Consider the following 18,632-nt stretch of genomic DNA (forward strand, 5'->3'; position numbering starts at 1 on the left):
GTACTGTATATATTTTTATGAAACTTGAAATATGGGTAGATTGCCGTCTGGAGATTATGCACGTCTTTTTCTTTTCTTCCTATGTTGAAGATTCTGGTTGCTATGGCAACAAATAGACTGAAAATAGGGCAAATTTTACTCATAAACTGGATCCAGTGTTTACGCAAAAAGTAATAAAAATATTTTTATGAAACTTGTAATATGGGTAGATGGCAGTCTGGAGATTATGCACGTCTTTTTCTTTTCTTCCTATATTGAAAATTCTGGTTGCATTGGCAACACATAGACTGAAAATATGGCTAATTTTACACATAAACTGAATCCAGTGATAACTCAAACTGGAAATATTCCGAGGAATCACTTTGTTTCCAGAATTTCTTATGAACCTTGACCTATGGGTAGATGGCGTTCTGGAGATAATGCATGTCTTATCTTTTTTTCCTATTTTGAAAAAATATTTGTTGCCTTGGGCTTAAAAAACATGGCAAATAAAACAATATTTGTGATTACTCAAAAAGAGCTGAAAATTTTTATAAAATTGCATCTTTAATTCAAGAGTTTTCTCCTCTTTAAGAATTTTGCTTTAAAATGTTATGTTTTGGTAACAGGGATGTTTCAAATATTAACTTTAGAGTGTCCTTCAGTCTGTCTGTCTGTCTGTCTGTTCATAATAACTGTTTCCTGTGATCACTTTTAAAGAACTTTTCCAACAAATAGAGCAAAATTGAAACATTAGTGAATGGCCAACGGCCCTTCAGAATGTGGATGGGGTTCTAACCGGTAGGGGACTTATGGATTGCTTGCAATACTATGAAAATTGCTTGTTAATGATTGTTATTCAAGCTTTAATAGAGTTATAGGTCAACACATACTGATTCTTTTTCATTAATGCGTATAAAAAATCTTTCAAAGAACCAGTGAAGAATATAATTTGATGAATATTCCTGAAAGAACGAAAGCCAATGTGCCAATGACTTTCATAACTTTAGATTCGCAACAGACGATAAAAAGATAATTTTGATATTACAAATCTATTTTTGTGATTATAAAAATAAAGACCTTTGCCCAGTAACTTATGTCATAAATAAATAGATTTGTATATATAAGCGCCACTGGACCGTAAAATATCAACATTGTTATCTCGAAGTCATCGGGACCGTCCAAAAATATCGAGATAATGTAATGTCGAGATAAACATATTCGGGTTTGAATAAGGCAGAAACTGATTTTTACAAAGGACATGTGCACTGCATACCTTATGTCAAATAAACTATGATATCCCCATGTCTTGTTTTCATAGGCCTAGTCAATATTTAAGGTAGACCATGGGTAATGGGCACCATAAAGAACTGTAAAATTGACAACATAGGACAGTTATATGTCTTCAAGGTCACCTGTATGCAAAATTTAAATAAAATTTACCGTGTGGTTTATGAGTTATGGATATATTTCTGAACTAAGACCTTGCCATTTGAAGGGCTTATTTTCAGAAATGAGGAAACTGTAAATAATCTGTAATATCATCATTATAAAAAATGTTTTTCTATTGCTCATTGTAAAGAAACAAATAATAACATTCAAGTAACACATTACACAACCAAAATGTTTGGTTCTAAACAAAATGTTCTTAAAATGTATAAAAATGTAGCCCTACCCCACCCACTTTTAACACTAATTTTACCATTTCCCTATCTAAAATGCCTTATTCAAAATATCCCTAAAATTTATCGAAATGAGGGTCTGTTTTCAAACTTTGCCTAAATTTTTTCAAAGGTATATTAGTTGATCATGCGAAATATAAAATACTTTTACCGTGTAGTTTTTATTTTATCGAACTTTGAAGATATCTGGTATCATATTTGTTATAAATTTTGGCATTATTTAACCAAAAAAATACCAAAAATAATTATATAATTAAAATCAAACTTTTGTTCTTCCATAAGGGATCAGAGAGATACATAAAAAATGTTAAAAAGAAAAAAAGAAAGAAAAAAAAAGTTGCCCCTTCTGGGGTTTGAACCCACGCCCCTCAATTTCAATGTAGTTTACAAGCGATTCTAGCCTATTTGAATACTCTTCAAAGTGGAGGTAATGCATTACCCATGGTCTACCTTAACAAAGGAACATAATTGGATGTTTACCAGCGGAAATACGGGTGTCTGTGATAAAAACACATAGTAAGGTTTACTCAGTAATACACCAATATAATAGTGAAAACAGTATTTTCTGGGTGGTTGGTCCGGATATCCTCCCGGGTTATTTATCGGTTCTTTCTCCAGATTGTCCGACCGCTGATTGATTTGATGGGGATGTTGTGAAACAATATTGCAACGATAGCGTTTCTATACTTTCACTATTTCATTTACATTTAGAGTCATAATGAATTGTTACAATGTTCGAATATATATAAAGAATGTAAAATTCATTCATATTGGACAAAAGTCAATCAACGCGCTAAATAGATTAACTTTTATAAAAACAGCTCGACTTATTTCACGCACTATTGGGCAATCATCGTCTAGTTTGTTTTTTACATGTTTTTTTACACGTCTGAACGGAACAGACAAAAAACTATAAGGCGAGATAAACAAAGGATAATAGTGTGAAAATACTGTTGGGGCTGAAATTTTACATCGAGATACTGAAAATATCGAAATAAAAATATCATGATAAACAAATATCTCAAATATAGATAAAGATTGAAGAAAATTGGGACTTTCAAAATTTCATCGAGAAAACGAAATATTGAGAAAAGCGATGTCGAGATAATGATAGTTGACTGTACAAGCAGCATTTGGCTGTGATATCATAAATCACCAGTGTGCATAATTTTTAGTTATCACATTACATCAGATTACATTGTACTTCACTTTTGTTAGTTGTCAAAATATGTATGGTCCGAATTTGGTTATAGATCATACTAGTGACTTTGTTATGCCTTACTGATTCGATACTCCAGAATGACTACCAACTGGCACAGTCAAAAATACGTAAAATTATAATTCAGGTAATAACAAATTTCTGTTTCACAACTTGTTTTTTAAGTGATTTTTTTAAATATTTGATAAGCAGAGTATGAATTTTAAAAGTATCAAGTTGAAAATATCACTTTACCAGCTTTAATTTACTACTCAAAATGCTAAGGATCACTTTTTCTACAGTGTGTTACTTTTGTGTATTTGTAATAAATGTGAAAATTGATTAAAGGAATTTGATATAATTAGTTAGGAATTGATTTGTATGAAAATAATAACAATGGAAGTGATCCTTGACGTGTGCCTGATGCAAAAAGAGTGTGCTGGACGAAAATCAACATTTTGGATATCAAAATGGAATAAAAACCTTGCAAATCAGGAAATGGTTGGCTTAGGGTGTTTAATACTGAGTATGGTGTCTGCATGCATTAAATACGGTCTGGCATCGCCATTGCATGCTGCTGATGAGCCGCCTGCGGAGCTTTTGGTGAGGAAACTGGGCCCATTCCTTTATGAATGAATGTCTTAGCTCATGAACTGTTGTTGGTTGGACGTGGCATGAAGAAATGGGTTCTGCAGTATATCCGGAGCATGCTCAATGGGATTTAAATCTGGGGATCTTGCTGGCCAATCCATGTAGACTATAGTGGCCTCCTCAAGATATCGGTTTGTGACGTGGGCTCTGTTTACATGGGCGTTGTCATCCATAAAAATGAAATCAGGGCCGACTGCGCCATCGTATGTGCGTACATCGACGGCTAAGATTTCATTGACGTACCTTACTGTCGTAAAGATACCGTTTTCAATAATGTGTAGGTCCGTTTTCCCCTGAGCACTTATTCCCGCCCACACCATAACTGAACCCATGCTGGAGCTAAGTGTTCATTTTGACTTCTCCAAACCCTAGCCTGTCTGTCTGTGAAGTCCACAAAACGCTGACTAATCAGTGATGAGGACCAGGGTCCAATCAATAAGTTGCAATCTGGAATTCGTTACGTAAGGGCGTAGCGTTCAAGAACTATTGGCGCCTGGCCCTAAAGACAATAAATCTGTCCTGGGCTTGAGTTGTTGAACGTTCCCAACAGCTGGTGTGGCCCTGCAAGACATTTCCAGTCATTTTGAATCGGTTCCACATCCTGGAGATAACGCTCTTGGATACCCCAATGACATGGGCAACGTGCCTTTGTGAACGGCCAGCCTTCAACATTCCAATACCCCTGTTCATCTCATATTCACTAAGAAGACGTCTAACCTGTCGATTTGTCATAGTTTGTTAAAATGCTTATCGTGCAAGGTGTGCCTGACAAATGGGTAATTAAGTACATGATTATGAGGTCCCCGTACAGGTGTATCGTTAGCGGAAATATGATTTTAAAATGATGATAATAGGACTGAAATATGCAATGTCATAAAGGTGATCCTTAGCAAATTTTGAGTTGTATATATTTGCATGATGTACGATTTGTTAAGATTTGGGTTTTTTGCCGACACAAATAGTATACAGTCATGACTACATTCAAAAGATCAAAAGAAATTTTACTTTTTATGTTGAAACATTTTTTTTAATTACATAGATTTATATTGTTGTTTTTCTTTGTCGTAGTAATGCTTAAATCAAAATGATTATAAAGCAACCAGTATCTTGCAATTAATTATTAGGCAGCCGTTTTTCGAAACTACAGAATACTTACAGTTTTGAAACTCAAAACATCTCTTGGGTATTGTATATTAGCAGAGTCATAAATATACTATCTACATCTGTGGTATTTAAGCAAGTTTAAAGTACGATTTAACTGCCTGATAAAAAACGGGGATATTAAAACAAATCGTTAACCATATTATAGTTTACATTTTTAGCTCACCTGAACATGTTCAGGGTGAGCTTTTAGGATCGATGATTGTCCGTCGTACGTCCGTCGTCCGTTCACATTTTGTTGTTAACACTCTAGCGGTCGCATTTTTGCCTCAATCATCATCAAACTTGGTCAGGATGCTTATCTAGTTGATAGCTTGGATGAGATCGAATATGGGTCATCTCGGATGAAAAAGTAGGTCACCGGAGCTAAAAAAAGAAAAACCTTGTAAACACTCTAGCGGTCACATTTTATCATCAATCACCATCAAACTTGGTCAGGATGCTTGTCTAGGTGATAGTTCGGATGAGTTCGAACATTGGTCATCTCGGATGAAAAAGTAGGTCAAAGGAGGTTAAAAAATAGAAAAACCTTGTTAACACTCTAGAGGTCACATTTTTGCATCAATCATCATCAAACTTGGTCAGGATGCTTATATAGTTGATAGCTCAAATGAGTTCGAACATGGGTCATCTCGGATGAAAAACTAGGTCACAAGAACTAAAAATAGAAAAACCTTGTTAACACTCTAGAGGTCACAATTTTCCCTCAATCATCAACAAACTTGGTCAGGATGTTTGTCTATGTGATAGCTTGGATGAGTTCGAACATGGGTCATCTCGGATGAAAAAGTAGGTCACTGGAGCTAAAAATAGAAAAACATTGTTTACACTCTAGCGGTCACATTTTTGCATCAATCATCATCAAACTTGGTAAAGATGCTTGTCTAGGTGATAGCTTGGATGAGATTGAACATGGGTAATCCTGGATGAAAAACTAGGTCATCTGAGCTAAAAAAAAAAGAAAAACCTTGTTAACACACTAGCGGTCACATTTTGCCTAAATCATCATCAAACTTGGTCAGGATGCTTGTCTAAGTGATAGCTCGGATGAGTTCGAACATGGGTCATCTCGATTGAAAAAAAGGTCACCGGAGCTAAAAATAGAAAAGCTTTGTTAACACTCTAGCGGTCACATTTTTGCCTCAATCATCATCAAACTTGGTCAGGATGCTTTTCTAGGTGATAGCTTGTATGAGTACGAACATGGGTCATCTCAGATGAAAAACTAAGTCACCGGAGCTAAAAAATAAAAACACATTGTTAACTCTCCAGCGGTCACATTTTTGCCTCAATCATAATCAAACTTGGTCAAGATGCTTATCTAGTTGATAGCTCGGATGGGTTCGAACATGGGTCATCTCGGATGAAAAACTAGGTCACAAGAGCTTAAAATAGAAAAACCTTGTTAACACTCTAGAGGTCACAATTTTGCCTCAATCACCATCAAACTTGGTCAGGATGTTTGTCTAGGTGATAGCTCGAATGAGTTCGAACATTGATCGTCTCGGATAAAAAACTAGGTCACAGGAGCTAAAATAGAAAAATCTTGTTAACACTCTAGTGGCTACTGTTTTGATCCAAATAGCCTGTAAATTGGTCTGAAAGTTTGTTTTGATGATTTCTAAGTCAAGTTCGAACATGGGTCATCTTGTATGAAAAACTAGGTCACACCGCCCAAATATGGAAAAACCTTGTTAACATTTTAGTGGTCACATTTTCGACTCAATTATCATCAAACTTGGTCAGGATGCTTGTCTAGGTAATTGATCGGATGAGTTCGAAATTGCATGTGAAACTAGGTCACCGGAGCTAAAAATAGAAAAATCTTGTTAACATTCTAGTTGCTACTGTTTTGATCCAAATACCCTGGAAATTTGTCTGAAAATTTGTTTTGATGATTTTTAGGTCAAGTTTGAATATGGGTCACCTGGGTAAAAAACTAGGTCACATTGCTCAAATATGGATAATCCTTGTTAACACTGTAGTGGTCACATTTGTGACTCACCTGTCGTGAGATTTGGTCAGAATGCTTGTCTAGGTAATTGTTTAGTTGAGTTTGATGGGTCAGGTGAGCGATCTAGGGCCATCATGGCCCTTTTGTTGTATTTTCTGATCACAGATCAGGAAATTCAATGCTATCATTCAATCTCTGACACAGAATTTTCACGACAAACCTAACAACAAGTAGTTATCAAAACAGCTTAAAACTAGCGATGTAAAAGAAAGAAATATTTATATTTTGTTACTTGTATCCAACAAATTACAACGCATTCAAAGTTTAAAAGAAGCGTTGGCTTATAGAAATGTCAATAAATGCAGAATCACAAATTACGCGGATGAATACCATTTTCCTCAATGAATGCTATTTTTAACGATGTCGATGTCCGTATACTGCAGAGCGTAGTACACAAATAAATCTGACTGTCGAGTAGTGGAATATATACATGTCGGACTGTTTTGGCGAGAAGATTTTCGCTAAACTATTTACATCAGTGTTAAACAACAGGTTTATCGTAAACAAAATACCTTGAAATCAATATTAATAAGGATTGCAAACCCGAAATGGAAATTCTAAATTAAGTATTATATGATTTTATTCAGCCTTTTATCGTATAACCTCTCCGTGATGCAGGGGTACGCGCTCGTTTAGGGTGTGAGAGGTCTGGGATTCAAATCCCAGTCAAGGCACCTATTTTTTAAGTGTCTTTTTAAGAAAGTAGCCACGATATGCAAGGATAAAGTGTGGCTGTCATAAAAAATGAACATAAATGTTTTTTGATGCATCTCTAGTCATGTTTCAAACTTAAACTGTTATAGTAAAAATCTAAACGCAGTCGCTGCATCTCGGTGCCCTGTAAGATGAATTGTAGTATATAACAATAACTTTTACAGGAAAATACATACAGATTTAGATTGCAAAGATCAGAAAATACCACAGAGCTTGCAGCCCTTTGATTATTCATTTGACCATCCTTTTTATGCAATATCTTATTCAATTACACAAAATTTTAGCAATTTCAATCTGCCAATCTTACAAGAGATCTATCACTCTATTTATTTGTGCTTAGTCATATCGGCAATATGTCTTCTGTATCCCCAAATGACGTCATCCAAGGGCAACAATTTGAATACTGTCTTAAATGAAAGGGTCTTTAATGGAGCCAAACCAAAAAATAACTGTCAGACCACATATTTATAGCATTAAAATATCAAGTTATTAAACAACATTTTCTCTTATTTCACCATGTTTCACATGGCAACCTGTATCAATAAAATGTAATACTATGGGAGTTTTTATATAAGGTGATAAATTTTTGACATAGCAGCATTATAAGTATAAGGATCACTTTTCTGTCAAAGTAGAAGTGCAGTGCAGAAGAATCGTAACCCTGTCCCTCACTACCCTAATTTTGCAGTTAATGCCCTTTGCTATTTTTACACTTTGAATTTTGTCCAGGACATAATTTTAGAACAATGAAAGTTTTCAATATGAAACTATGTAGGTAGATAGATCTCATGGAGTAGAAGTGCAAAAATCTCAGGGAGAAATATCATAATGCCCTTAAAAAAGTCATGATAACTTCAAATCCAAAAAATCGAAGACCTACTATCAAAATAGGCTCCGTCCGTCCATCTGTCACACTTTCTTGTCCGGTACATAACTTTGTCATTGATCAAAGGAATATTAAATTACTTTAAATTTAATGTTTGTAATAATAAGACAATGTGTCATGCGCAACAAACAGACCCCTACCTCCAGGGTCAAGGTCGCACTTTAAGTACTATTCAAGGTCAACATTGTCTATTTGAGGGTATATGTCATGTCTGGTCCATAACTTTCTTATCTTTGAAGGAATTTTGTAAATACTTGCCACAATTGTTCACAATAATTAGGCGATGTGTCATGCGCAACATCTACCTTCAAGGTCAAGGTCACACTTTGAGGTCAAAGATTAACATAGTCTGTTATAGGGTATATTTTTTGTTTGGTCCATAATTTGTCATAGAACAAAGAATTTTTAAAAATACTTGGCACAAATAGTCATTATAATAAGACGATGTGTCATGCTAAACTCCTGCATCCCTACCTCCAAGGTCAAAGTCACACTTAGAGGTAAAAAATTAACATAGTCTGTTATAATGTATATTTTGTGTCTGGTCTAGAACTTCTTCATAGTTCAAGTGATTTTGAAATAACTTGGCACAAATAGACACAATAATAAGACATTATATCAATTACAACACCTGCACCCTTACTTCCAAGGTCAATGTCACATTTATAGACGTCAAAGGTTAACAGAGTCTATAATATGGTATATCTTGTGTCCTTTCCATAACTTCCTCATAGATCAAGGGATTTTAGAAATACTTGGCACTAATAGTCACAATAATAAGATGATATGCGTAATACCTGTGTCCCTACCTCAAAGGTCAAGGTCACACTTAAAGGTCAAAGATTAACATAGTTTGTTAAAGGGTGTATTTTGCTGTCCAGTCCAATTACTCTTTAATAGATCAAGGGATTTTAAAAATACTTTGCACAAATAATCACAGTAATAAGACAATATGTCAGACAGAACACATAAGTGCTAACCTCCAAAGTCACACTTAAAGGTCAAAGATTAACAAAGTAAAGGGTATATAATTTTTGTGTCTGATTTATAACTTCTTCATAGTTCAAGGAATTTTAAAAATACTTGGCAAAAATAGTTACAATAATAAGACGATATGTCATTCACAACGCCTGCACCCCTACCTCCAATGTCAAAGTCACTCTTAGAGGTCAAAGCTTAACATGATAGATTTTGAAATTCGGTATTTCATTTTGTTTCTTTAATAAATTTATTGTTGAATTTGCAGATCTAGCGTTGATCATAGTTTTGTACTGAAAGTCCTTAGATCCATACCTCAATCTTTTGAAATAGCACACTTTTATGCTTCATATAAAACTGAGGCGGGGGACGTTGGTAATACTGAAGCAAACTCTTGTTTATCTTATTACACCCCAGAAATTTATGTTTTTGGGGGTATATAGGAGTAACCCGGTTGTCGGTCGCTCAGTGGGTCCCGCGGCCCGAAGCATTACTTGAAGACTAATGGTTGGAATTCAATACAACTTCATACGATGGTCAAGCACATTGAGAGGAAGTGCAGTGCACAAGAACCATAACTCTATTTTGACTGTTTAAAGACTTATTTCCCTTTGATAATTTTCCTTGTCCGGAGCATAATTTGAAAACTACTGGTTTGAATTCAAAGTAACTTATAAATACAATGGTCAAGCAGAATTAGTGCACAAGAACGTTTACTCTATCCAGAGTAATTATTGAGTTTTTGCCCTTTGTTACTTTTCCTTTGTTTTTTACTTGTCCAGATCATAACTTGAAAACCACGAGTTGGAATTCAAAACAACTTCATACAATGGTCAAACACTTTAAGAGGAAGTGCAGTACAGAACCACAACCTCATTTTGACCTATTACATTTTTAGTGTTCTTTGACACTTTTCCTTGTCTTGCGCATAACTTGAAAAGTAATGGTTGGAATTCAAGGCAACTTCATACAATGGTCAAGCGCAATAAGAAGAAGTAGAGTGCACAAGAACCATAACTCTATCCAGAATTATTATAGAGTGATTGCCCTTTGTTACTTTTCCTTGTCGCAAAAGTAGTTGTTTGAATTCAATACAACTTCATACAATGGTCAAGCAAAATGAAAGAAAGTGCAGTTAGTCTTTTTAAACTTATTACAGAGTAATTTAATAAAACCTCATTAATGCTCAACCACAGTGAAAGGAAATTCAGCATCCAAGAACCACAACTATCTTTAATTGTCCACAACCATAATTCTATTATAATTCATTTACAAGGTATTCTGTTACTAGTAACTTCCTCATTTCTGAAGCAGTCTTGCTAAGGGTATTTATCACATTTAGTGATAGTTCTAGTTAATGCAGGACAAATAATTCATTTTTTTTTCAAAATCTTTAAATCTCTGTATGCTCTATATGTGCCAAATTATTTACTATAAAGCATGTTATCAGACAAGTGCGTGTGGTTTGCGGGGGCGTATTCGGCACTAATTGTGACAATTTCTAGTTTAAGTTTGTGTTGACTACTTTTCTTCAACCACTTATGCTATTTAAATGAAACTTTTAGGATTGATAGGTACTAGCACTTGCATAATTATATTGAACGGGTTTCCCATTTGAATAATTTTTGACTGAGTTCTAGAACTGAAATAAAAATGTGTTTTGCCATGTTGATGATTTTGTGTCTCCTGCTTTACCATAGCTGCAGTATGCAAATGACTTTCATGAGGCAACATCTGTGATCACTAATTGCTATTGTTTATTGTTGATATATTTCATTAATTTAAGGACATCATGAGGACAGAAGCAGTTGATATACATGTATATGAATGTCAAGAGGAAACATGTCATCATTGTATAATAAATCCAATAGGTAAGTTATCTTTTTAAAGGCTTATTATGGCCCAGAAAAGAAATTGTGTTTTCTTTAAAAATGATAATCATAAGTTCAATAACTCCTATATAATGGTATTAGAGCATGTAAGATGCTTCCATTATCACCTGAAAAAATTAGCACAGAATATTTAAATATTTGATATTAATTTACAGTGAAGCAATACCACATGACTATGATGTCATTTTTGGCATCATTTCCAAGACAAATACCCTATTGCACAATTCAAAAAATAAAATAGCCTCATGCATATTATTCCTGTACAAATTTCTTTGGCATATGTACCAGTCTATGGGGGGATATAAGCTTGCCACAGAATATTCGATCTCTTTCAGTATTTGAGTCGTTTTATCAAACACATTGTATAACCATTTGTTTGTATTAGAACAGGCTTCAATTTGAAGCAAATTTGTTGTGTTTTTTTTGCATTTTTCGATCTGCACCATGATAAAAAGTCAGGTTTACATCAACTGTTAGTACATATTTTAGGCAAAATCCTCACAAAATATGTTTATAGTGTATTATTGATGGCATAATTTTCACATTTTTCTTCAATTCTGGTACCAGTTCCAAGTTGTAAAATTGAGACTTCAGTTTAAAGCACATTATAGAATTGGTTTCATTATAAATGCCTTCCGTTCTCCTTCTATAATTATGTTTGATATTTCACAGTCAGATTGTGAAAACAATTAAACACTATTTGTTACACGAAGAATTGCCAATATGTATAACTTGGAACTTTAATCTTGTAAACCTGATAGTACTGTTACTTAGTTGCATTACTTATGACTATTCGTTTATTTAACATTTAATATCTAAAAGGCCCCAAAAAGCTATGTGTCGCAATTATAAGGACTGCAAACGGGCGCCATATGGATTAATCAAAACAGAAAACATCAAACAAATTAATTATTTTACAAAACAATTGCCATCAAATATCTTGAAACATAACATTCAAAATTGCAGAAATAAAAAAAGAACTAGGCTTGTAGTCCATAAGGCACTGATGCTCCCATTTTCCGCAATCGCTTGAATAAAATATTACTATTCAGAATCACATTTTGCAAACTTGGTTATTACTTGTTGAAAGTAATAATGCACTGTTTCATACAATGTTTAGGCTTACAGACACTTCACCCCCCAGACACTTCACCCTAGGCCCTTTTTTGCAGACACTTCACCCCTCAGACAGTTCACCCCTCATTTTAAGAAATTTGATTGAGACACTTCACCCCTCATTTGTTTATTTTGTGTTTATATTCATTTATATTCACTTTATTTATCTATTTATTTATTTAATTTATTTATTAAGAATAAATTTAATTTTCATACAATTATGCCATTTTAATTCAATTATCTAATCAATTGTGAGATAACCGTTGAATAAACAACTAATCAACTTGTGGAATAAACAAGGTGACATGCAATTAACACTTAATGGATGAAAGTGCTGTGATATATCATGTGGCAATACAACCAATTAACCTAAATCAGCTTTAAACTTAGTAAAAATAAAGGTAATATGCAAAAGTTTTAATCAAATATACTGAAAATAATAAATATAAACATATATAAGCATTTTGTTGTTAACCAACTTGTTTTATTTACTTTATAGAACAAAATTGGATGAGGGGTGAAGTGTCTTACTGATTTTGGGGGGTGAAGTGTCTTAAGGGTGAAGTGTCTTTAAAATTTGAGAGGTGAAGTGTCTTGGGGTGAGGTGTCTTGCTACCGTTTTAGTGTTCACTGAATACATTTGATCAAAACAAACTTTTGCATTTTCCCTCTATTTAGTTAAAGTTACAATTTTACCCATTTCTATTAGATAGTAAGATAATCAACCTGAAATGTTAACTTTCTGGTCGAGGTGAACAATATACCTATGGTTTCTTAAATAAATATTCTCCGGTGGTGTCATCCTGACAAACTGTATACATCTATATCTATATATCTAAATACTGAGATTATGTAATTATCTAATTTTTAAGATAAGTAAAAGAAAGAAAGATCACAATTTCGAAAGACAGTCATAGGCAAATTTTATCAAAAATTAACCGATGGATGATCACCAAACCAAATCATTTTTACTGTAAGGAAAAAACAATCTGTGATTGGAAACCTTCGAACTAGAGAGGCAAGTTGAAGTTGACCTGGACTTGTCTTTCTACAAGTTTATTTGAAAAAAAGATTTCTATAATCACTGTAAAAACAGTTGTTTATGGTGAGCGATTCAGGGCCATCATGGCCCTCTTGCTAATCAATTGTCATCAAACTTGGTCAGGGTGCTTGTCTAAGTAATTGCTCGGATGAGTTTGATGGGTCAGGTGAGGGATATAGGGTCCTCTTGGCCCTGTTGTAAATTTAAGTGTGGAATTTGCAAGATTTTGGGTCGGGAATATCTTACAGGAGGAAAATTAGTCTGACTCGACTTTTTGAACAAGAATCAGGCTGTATTATGATTCATTTAAATATTTCAAATTCACCCCACCCTGAAATTTCTCTAAATTTAACTAGAAAAAAAAACAATTTTTAGAAATCTGTGTGAATAACAAATTTGCCCTGGATTTACATTTCAGGACGGTATTTTTTCTGGCTTATTTAAATATTTTGTGGTATCCACTCTAAAAACACTTTATATTATATAAATAGATTTTTGTCTTCTCTATAGTCAACCTGGCTAGGAATAAAAATTTTTATCCCATGTCAAATCAGGGTGTATTCAGGGTAGGCATTTTCGTACAGGCCTGAGTATTCCATATTTTTACACCGCAGGGAGATCTCGTATGTTTGTGTTTTTGTCTGAAACATACAACAAAAATATTGGCACAAATCAAGCCCCATAAATATCATTAATTGTAAGTTGGTTCAAATCCGACCCCATAAATATCATTAATTGAAAGGTATGCCCATTTGTGATTCTTACAGTTGTGCAGTTCTCATGGCTCAATATTATGTTTATCAGACAGAAGGAGTTGGATTTATATTCTTTTTATGAAATAAACCACATTGCTGTAACACCTACAGCACATCTAATTTTGACAGGAGAAATCAGGACTCTCATGATTGTTTCCTGAAAAAGTTTGATCAGCATGACTTATAGTACATTCATGCCAAATTTGGTTCTTTTTATACCTATTGCACATACATATCACTTACATACCAGAGTATATGGGTAGATGTATATGTGTAGATAAAAGTTTATTGTGGTTGAAATTTTACTTGTTACGAAGAACAGAACATTATTGAAATTGCAATTGTTATTCTGATTTAGTATCAGTGCGTACAATAAATAAAATACTATTTTAAAATGAAAACAATCATCATACATAGACATCAATTTATGATTTATCATAATACTATAAAACTAATTATAGAACGCATTATACACCATTGAAGTATTTAAAGTGACCTTCAGCGTTACATTACGAGTAATATTATCGTCAAATCAAAAAATTTATTTCGGAAATTGAAATTTGGTGCCGATTAAAATACATAAACAAGGAAACCGGTCAATCCTCTCTATATGTAAATTAGTGAAGCAAATGTTTAGTTTTCTGATCTTCCATTTTTAGAAACGGACGTCACCGGGGCACTATAACTAGCTCTGGTGAAACTATTTTTAAGAAGGCTTAATATTGAAGTGATGCACTTTTCCGAGGATTCCTGAAGATGAACAAAAGTCCATTATTGCTCATCCAGCATACAGAGTGACTATATTTATCACTTCGCTGTAGTTTAATGTAAGCACTGGCTGTCTTATATAAGCTTTTGTTCTTTCAGCTAAACAATCTTCGTTGACCGATGATCATTATGCAAACTGCACTCAGAAGATAAAAGTATGTATTGCTTGCGAGAAAAATAGCATTCTAAACCCAGTTATATGTTATTGTGGAGCAAGATTGATATCCATGATAGGTATGATTATACAAATATATGTTAATGCATATCACTATGTTTATTGTTTTTATGCAACCACAACATTTGTGTGCATGTTCTAAAGATAATTTAGTGAGCTATAAAAAATCTTTTAAAAAATATGTAGTTCAAATTCAACCAATTTTGCATGATTGTATCTTTAAGGCTGTTAAATGAATTCGATTCCATGCAGGAATCTGGTTGCCATGGCAACCAAAAGAAATTATATGACAAAAAAATTATTTTAAAGAACCAAAAGGCCTAGTGCTTAGATACAAGTGTTTTTTTTTTTTTTGCATGGCGCACTGTCTACATGTATTTAGTAGATAGTATGATTTATAGGTCCTCTTAAAAAAAGTTGTTTAATTTTTGGCCCTAGTGTCAAAATTGGCAAAGTTTTACTATATACCTAAAAGGAAAACCTATTATCCCGGGAGTCATTGATTTGCAATATGTACAATTATTGAAAAATTGAAAAATCTTATTATCTGAAAATGCAACTTAAAGTATCATCTCATCTGTTTTGACAAAGGTTATAGGTTAAATATTTGGCATGAAACATGGTGTAGTGGACATCTGCCAAGATTGTTCAAATTATAGCTCTAGGGTCAAATTTGGCCCCTGCCCTGTGTCATTGATTTTTATTGTAACATATAGTAAAAGTAAAAAAAAAAATTTTCTTAAAGTGCAAGGCCTAGAGTTTAGATATTTAATGTGTATCATCATATAATGAAACTACAAAAATGTGCCTCGCCACAGGGGGTCATAATGATTTTCCTTATTTATACATAGTAAAAACTAAAAAAATCGTCTTCTGTGTATTGACAAAGGATTGAGGTTAGATACTTTGCATGGAACATTGTGTATTGGACCTCTACAAAGTTTGTTCAAATTATGGCCCTTGGATCAATATTAACCCTGTCTTGGGGTCATTGATTTTCATTATGTTACATGTAGTTAATTTTTCTGTAAGTGCAAGGCCTAGAGCTTAGATATTTTGTTTGTAGCATCATCTTATCAAACTTTACAAACACTGTTCAAATAATAGCCCTTGTGTCAAAATTGTTCTCTCCCCTGGGGGTCATTGATTTTCCTTTTAAGTATATATTTAAAAGAAAACATTTTATCTGAATTGACAAAGGCTAGAGGTAAGATATTTGACATGAAACACTATGAAGTGAACTTCTACCAAGATTGTTCAAATTATAGTCCTAGGTTCAAAATTGGCCCACCCCGTCATTATGTATATATAGTAAAAACTTTTAAATCTTCTTTTCTGAAGGTATGAGGCTAATATTTTTGGTCCTCTGCCGGTTGAACTGGAGGGGACTTGAGGTTTACTCTCTGTCTGTCTGTACAGAAACAGAGGTGCTTGTTCATTCGTCCATTTGTGTGTCTGTAATTCCACAAAACTGGATCTAAAGATGACACAAAAAGTACTAAATTTTTTATATTGTATAGTTAGATGGCAGGCTGAAGGTTATGCATGTTTTTGTTTTCTTCCTTTGTTGAAAACTTTGGTTGCTAAGGCAACAAATAGACTGAAAATATTGCAAATTTAATACAAAAACTAGATCAGGGATAACGCAAAAATACTGAAAGTATTTTTGTGAAACATGATATATAGGTAGATGGCAGTCTGGAGAGTATGCACATCTTAACAATTTCGGGCAAATTATGTTACAGGCCTTTCCCTAGAAATTTTGCAAGGCACGGACAAGTATCTGCGAAAATGTGTGTGGGAGGGGGTTAAGGACCCCCATCCTACGTTCGAAATTTTTTATATGCCCGAAAGAATTTCGGGCATACTATGTTACATCCCCTGGCGTCCATCCGTCTGTCTGTCTATCCGGCCGTCCGTACGTCCGTTCATAGGACTGTTTGTCCATATTGGGTAGAAGACCCCTATTGATCTTGGGGTCTCAAGGTCAAGGTCACTTTCACCTTAAAACTAAAAAAAAGTTTCCAGTGCATAACTTTAGTTCCGTTTGGCCCACAGTGTTCAAGCTTCATAGATTGATTGTCCATATTGGGTAGAAGACTCCTATTAATTTTTAGGTCACACGGTCAAGGGTCAAGGTCACTATTACTTGAAAACTGAAAACAGTTTTAAGAGCATAACTTAAGTTCCATGTGGCCCACAATATTCAAACATCATAGACTGATTGTCCATATTGTGTAGAAGACCCCTTTTGATTTTGGGGTCACAAGGTCAAAGGTCAAGGTCACTATTACTTCAAAACTGAAACAGTTTCTGAAGCATAACTTAAGTTCCTTGAGGCCCATAATATTCAAACTTCAAAGGATGATTGTGCATATTAGGCAGAAGATCCCTATTGATTTTGGGGTCACAAGGTCAAAGGTCAAGATCACTAATACCTTAAAACTGAAAACAGTTTTCGGAGCATAACTTAAGGTCTATTTGGCCCACAATATTCAAATTTCATAGGATGATTATCCATTTTGGGTAGAAGACCCCTATTTATTTTTGGGTCAGGTCAAAGGTCACTTTAACCTTAAATCTGAAAACAGTTTTCGCTTAATAGTTTGAGTATTAATTAACCTACAGTTGTAACATTTTATAGGATTAACAGTAAAATTATGCTTTCTTGAGCATAACACAAGTTTCATTTAGCTTACAGTGTATAAACTTCATACGATGATTGAATAAAAGATTCATATCTATATTGGGGTCACAAGGGCAAAGGTCAATATCAAATGACTTTAATATTGTTAACAGTTTTACAACTGTCAAACTTCATAGGATGATCACTTTTATTGAGTACATTAATTATATGCTCTAAAAAAAATGCATACATTATGTTATACCCCTGGCTTCTTTCCGTCTATCCATCATAGCATTTCTATTTACTAACAACTTGATGGTGGTGCTTTGGAAACAGCAACTTATATATATATTTATTATATACCTATAAATTTTCTCCCTAAAATACACGCAAATATTGAAGCGCAAATACGCTTCAACGGATGAAATTTCCGTATTATGTTAGTGACAAATACGGTACCATATATGGAAGTGCCGGACTATTTTTGACGTTGGTTCCGATCTTAGCTTTGTATCACGTTGCATTTGGAAACGGGAACCAAAATTATTAAAGGCGTGGCCCGTTTGCAAGAATTACGTATTCATCCGTCAGTCATGAATTAATTTTTTGACAACTACATTTCATTTTCTGAATAAAACGAAAAGGTATATAATAAAAGGAAAATTATGTTATAGTAGCTTTCTGAGACTATGTATTTTTCTACTCGCAACGTTGGAAAATTGACCTTCGGTCTCGCGAGATATCAATTTTCCACCGCTGCTCGTAGAAAAATACAAAGCCCCAGAAAGCTTCTACAACGTAATATTCCGTGTGTGTATATATATATATATATATATATATATATATATATATATATATATATATATATATATATATTTGAAGGAGGTAATACTTTATTTAATTCCAATGTCTTACAAATGATTCACCCTTACTAAAAAGAAAATCTTTTGGGCATATAATGCTCCGCCTAGCGGTGCTCTTGTTTTTTCTTCTTA

The 18,632-nt window shown here is 33.9% G+C and overlaps 1 protein-coding gene across 1 annotated transcript in view; it reads left to right on the forward strand.

Moving 5' to 3' along the window:
• The window catches only part of LOC132757385 (uncharacterized), a 119,857-nt gene that overhangs the window by 79,104 nt on the left and 22,121 nt on the right, over positions 1 to 18,632 (forward strand). Inside the window, exons 12-13 of the mRNA XM_060748654.1 lie at positions 11,050 to 11,134; positions 14,936 to 15,070. Of these exons, the coding sequence (XP_060604637.1) occupies positions 11,050 to 11,134; positions 14,936 to 15,070 (220 nt within the window). The remainder of the gene's footprint in view (positions 1 to 11,049; positions 11,135 to 14,935; positions 15,071 to 18,632) is intronic.

The sequence above is a fragment of the Ruditapes philippinarum genome, unplaced genomic scaffold (genome assembly GCF_026571515.1).
Source record: "Ruditapes philippinarum isolate M1 unplaced genomic scaffold, ASM2657151v2 ctg302_1_1_1_1, whole genome shotgun sequence".
Classification (NCBI taxonomy): Eukaryota; Metazoa; Mollusca; class Bivalvia; order Venerida; family Veneridae; genus Ruditapes; species Ruditapes philippinarum.